At 37.9% G+C, this 5,310-nt stretch overlaps 1 protein-coding gene across 2 annotated transcripts in view; it reads right to left on the bottom strand.

Moving 5' to 3' along the window:
* Window positions 1-5,310, bottom strand: part of XPR1 (xenotropic and polytropic retrovirus receptor 1) — a 240,449-nt gene that overhangs the window by 69,658 nt on the left and 165,481 nt on the right. For both annotated transcript variants that reach the window (XM_006876429.1, XM_006876428.1), the window contains exons 5-6: window positions 4,419-4,568; window positions 3,539-3,622 (exon numbers count right to left, since the gene is read on the bottom strand). In XM_006876429.1, coding sequence (XP_006876491.1) covers window positions 3,539-3,622; window positions 4,419-4,568 — 234 coding nt within the window. The remainder of the gene's footprint in view (window positions 1-3,538; window positions 3,623-4,418; window positions 4,569-5,310) is intronic.

The following is a 5,310-nucleotide window of genomic DNA, read 5'->3' as shown; positions in this document are numbered from 1 at the left end:
GGTAAATCTTTACCGGAGCAGAAAATCTCATCTGTCTCCCGTGGAGCAGCTGGCAGTTTTGAACAGCTGACCTTGAGGTTCACAGCCTGATTTTTAACCACTATGCTACCAGAGCACCTTAAAATTACTTTACAGAAGTCTATATACCAATAACATATAAATAATTCATTGTTGTTGTGGTTAAGTGTTGTCAAGTCAATTCCAATCCATAGCGAACCTGTATAGGGTTTCCAGGGAGCAGTTGGTCAGTTTGAACCACTGACCTTGCAGTTCAAACGACTTTGCAGTCTGATGCATTAGCCCACAGAGCCACACCAGGACTCCTTATAATAAGTTAATAAAATAAGTCACATATAAACAGATTATAATCTTAGGCAACAACTATATCTATCTATCTATCTATATATACACACACATATACATATATCTATATATACATAGTTTTTCTTAATGGAGAGTCTAAAAATTCAGTTTTACTTTTTAGGATGCAAATTTATTTTTATGCATTTATATACATCCATAAATTTTATAATAAATATAACACAATTGTTGCTGTTATTAAGTGCCGTCAAGTTGGTTCCAACTCACAGCCACCCTACACAGTGTTTCCAAGGAGCAGCTTGTGTGTTTGACTTGTCGACCTTGTGGTTAACAGTCCAGTGCTGAGTCTACAGCGCTACACCAGGAGTCCATAACACAATTAGAGTTACTTATTTGGGACTATGGATTCCTGGTGTGGCAGTGTAGGATCAGCAGTGGACTGCAAACTATAAGGTCGGTGGTTCAAATCTACCAGCTGCTCTTCAGAAACCCTATACAGGGTTGCTATGGGTCAGAACCAACTCAATGGCACTTAACAACAAAAACAACAAAGCTGGTACTATGAACTCCTGGTGTGGCACTGTAGGATCAACATTAGATTGCAAATCACAAGGTCGGCAGTTCAAACCCACCAGTTGCTTCTCAGAAACCTAAACAGGGTCGCTTTGAGTTGGAATTGAATTGATAACACGTAATAACAACAACAAACGATGCTGTGAATAATTAGAGACAATGGTAAAAATAAGAATACCCAGGTTTTGAAATTATAACTATTTTATCACAGCAATTTAAATTGAACTTTTCAAGATACACTAGAGATTCTCAGGACTATTCAAGTGAGGTGCGTGGATTAAAAATTCCTGTTTTACTTAATTTTATGTTTTGTTGTTGTTACATGCCTGAATAATTTCTGCTCATAGCGATCCTGTATAGGGTTTTCAAGGAGCAGTTGGTGGGTTTGAACAGCCAACCTTGTGGTTAGCAGTTCAGCGCTGATCCTATGGTGTCACACTTCAGAAAGAGATAAACCTATTATTCTCTAAAATAAATATAAAGTAACTGATACTTTAAAAGGAGTGAGAAACACTGAGAGAAATACTCTTGTGAATTCAAATATTTGCTATGAATGTCATAAAATTTGTTATTCTTGTTAGAGTTGGTATTATGCTGAACACATTTAAAATGTTTTCAGAAACCTTGAAAAAGCCTCTAACTTAAATCAGTAACAAACATCTGTATTTACAGTTGTAGACTGGAAGCTGAATGAACATGATCATTTAAAAAAACAAAATCTTTACTTTTAAAACTTGTACAAACTATTACATACACAAAATAATGTCTATAATGTATTTGGACAGTCAGAAAATGAATAATAAAGTGAAGATCCTATACCTAGCAGCCATCTTTGGAAACAGAATTTACCATTACCTTCAAGGTCTTACCTCTCAACCTGAGAACAATAACCTTTCCTCTTCATCAGAGATAACCATTTCCATGTTTTCTCTAGCTTTACATGCGTTCCTACATATCTTAAAATCATTTTTCTCATTTTAATAGCTTTGGTGGTGTTGTTAAGTGCTATCGAGTCAATTCCTACTCATAGTGGCCCTGTATAGGGTTTCTGAGGCTTTAAATATTCTAGGAAGTAGAAAGTCTAATCTTTCTCCCTTTAACAGTGTTGCTGAAATATAGCTGACATTAAACTGCCTTGATTTCAAGTCTACAGTTGGTAAGTTTTGGCATATGTAAAACCTATGAAAATAGCCCTGCTGGCACAACTCAGCAGTGAGCCAAAAGGTTGGTGGTTTGAATTCACCCAGCAGCTATGTGAGAGAAGACCTGGCATTTTGCTGCCAAAAGGATTGTTGTTAAGTGTCATTGAGTCAGTTCCAACTCATGGCGACCCTGTATAGTGTTTCCGAGGAGCGGTGACGGGTTTGAAACACTGACCTTGTGGTGAGCATTCCTGCTTATCCTAGCAGCATACCATGACTCTCCCATAAAGACTGTTGCTGTTGTTAACTGTCATCAAGTCAGTTTCAACTCACAGCAACCCTGTATAGGGTTTCCCAGGCACTGTAGGATAAAGCACTGGACTGTAGGGTTGGTTTGAACCTCAAGGTCAATAGTTCAAACCCAACAGTTGCTTCTTGGAAACTCCATGGTGGTTGCTATGAGTCGGAATCGACTCAATGGCACTTAACAACGACAACAAATCTTCGCAGGAGCAGAAAACCTTATCTTTCTCTCACAGAGCAGCTGGTGGATTCGTACTGGTACCTACTTTGTTTTGTTTTTAATGTTTTATTGTGAATTATGTGATAGTTTACATTCATCCTATCGTATATCATTTCATTGCTATGGTTACAATCCCCCCCATGCATCATCAACCAACCAAAGGGTATATATTACAAGCCTGCCCCCTGAGTTGTCAGCACACAGCCCCTCCCCCTTTCTGTGTCTAACGTCCCCAACTGGTCCATCTCTCCACCATCAAAGGCATCACTGCTTCTCTGGGTAGGGTCCCGGTCTCTGCTCTTCTCCCTTGATGGTCCCAGGGACCTCCACTCCTAGGCTGAAAAGTTAATCACTCCCCTCCTTGCTACAAAATGTCTACCTTTACATTTCCAACCCTCAAAATCAGTCCTGCTAACAATTATTCACTATTGTATCACAAGAGACCCATCCGTATTTACTTTCATCAGCTCCTCTTAGATAGATTTGATACAATTTAGTGGAGATTCTACCTTCCTCCATGCCCTCTGAGTCTAGGTTCCCTCTTGAAAGCTTGTAACCAGTCACTTCTTGCATTTGAACCGCCCCCCTCACCCCATTTTGGGTAGCCAATGTCCAAGTTGCCCATCCCTGTCTACTCTGCTGGTACCTAGTTTTTAAAAACAAAGATAATATTTTTTAAAACTACTTACAAAATTTGGCTGAAGAAATTTTTAAGTAAGGAAACCAGTATTTTATCAAATAAACAGGCTATGATGTTGTTGTTGTTAACTGTGTCAACTCAGTTCCAATTCATAGCTATCCAGCATATGATTTCCGAGGAAGAGCTGGTAAATTTGACATTGTAGATCAAAACAAACTTGAAGTCCAGAGCATTATCCCACAGTGCCACACCAGGACTCCGAACAGATGATACTGATTATTAAATATGTAAAACCAACTAACCAACCAAACAAGCAAATAACTGGAAGCAAATACTAACCTGAGCAGCTCCCAAAGGGGGGACACGTAATCGTTTCATAGCCTTTTGTCTGTCACCATCTTCAAGTTCATTGGTCACTACAGCCTAGAAAGACAAGTTATTAAATTTTGACACATATATGCTAAACTTGACTGATGCGTAAATAATTCTGTACCATTTCTATATATGGTATTGGTATTCTGTAATCTCTTGGTGAATGTTTACTGATAAAGGATAGTAAAAAAAATCATTAATTAAGACGATATGAGGGGCCTTCAAAAAGCTTATGGAAAAATAGAATCAAAAGGTAATAGAATTTTTCCATGAACTTTTGAAGGCCCATCATATACATATTCAGAAGTAAATGGTTCCCGGCTGTCACTTTCTACTGCTCTGAAAGGGATACTAGAAGGTTTTGGATAGAATGGGAGATAACTATGGAACACAACACAAACACATAAAAATGACCATATTAGAAGACTGGTGGAACCCTAGAGACTATGGCTCTTAGTCATCCTTTGGGCCTGGAACTGAACTCACTCCATGGCTCAGTTTTCAGCAAAACAAAAGATACTAGGAAGTGCATGATCCTTAGAATAATCAAACATTTAAAGAGCAGCATTTACCCAATACCAACGTTCAGAAGGATTAGGAGGAATTGAAATAGGAAATACAGGAAGTGGGGACTGCAATCAATGACATGAAACAAAGTATGTATGAACTGTTTGTTGAATGGAAAATGGATATGCTTTATGAATCTTCAACCAATTCACAACTGAAGAAAAATAGACTATGTATTCAAAGGTAGCATTAACAAAGAATGTTTAAACAAGGATTTATTTAAAATTAAACATAGTTGTTACTGAAAATATGTGGTATATCAGTGGTATTATTATTATACCTCAGTTTCAGAGATGAGCTGGTTGATTTTCTTGCATGTATAAAATGGGGCCACTTCTACATGAGCCACTCGCCAATCTGCCCCACGAGATGTTTCCAGTATCTTGTCATGCTTTTTAAGAATTTTTCGAAACCCTGTAAAATTCAGATTCTACAGAAGAAATGAAAAACACTACTATGAAAAACAGCAAGCACTATACATTGACAGAACCGAGTGGTCTAAGATTGGGGATTCAAGGAAATGGCATTTTCATTATGAAAGCATTCGTCATTGAAAGGACACGGCTCTCTTACTTCACTTATTTCTTTAAAAGTAGGAGTGCGGTAGCTCCATATGTTACTATTAGCCTGTGAATCACAAGGTCGACAGTTTAAGCACACCAGTTGCTCTAAGGAGCTTTCTGCTCCTTTGATGATTTAGAGCCTTGAATATGCTATACAGGGTCAGGTCACTATGTGCTAACACTGACTCCATGACACTTAATACCAACAACAACAATTGTAAAGTAAGATGCTACCTGTTAGTAAAACAAAGAAACCCTCCTATGAACCCATCATTTCCAGGTAAATCACTGAAAGTTCTAAGTGCAAAATATTTTTACTAGTTTTACCATTTTTCCCCTCATAGTTTAACAGATCATCTTAAACACTCCTTGATATGCATATGTCATGACTGGAGACTGCTTTTAAAGAATTTTCCCTTCTCCCTCATTCTCAAAATAAATGTTTGTTGTTGCTGTTAAGTGCTGTGGAGTATTCTTGCAAAATAGATAGCTACAGCCAATGATACCGAAGGAAGAAGTTCAAGGTGCATTGAAGGTATGGGCAAAGAACAAGGTACCAGGAACTGATGGAATACCAATTGAAATTTTTTTAACAATTGATGCAGCACT

This window comes from Chrysochloris asiatica, unplaced genomic scaffold, assembly GCF_000296735.1.
Source record: "Chrysochloris asiatica unplaced genomic scaffold, ChrAsi1.0 scaffold00379, whole genome shotgun sequence".
NCBI lineage: Eukaryota > Metazoa > Chordata > Mammalia > Afrosoricida > Chrysochloridae > Chrysochloris > Chrysochloris asiatica.
This window is presented reverse-complemented; position numbering and strand designations above follow the sequence as displayed.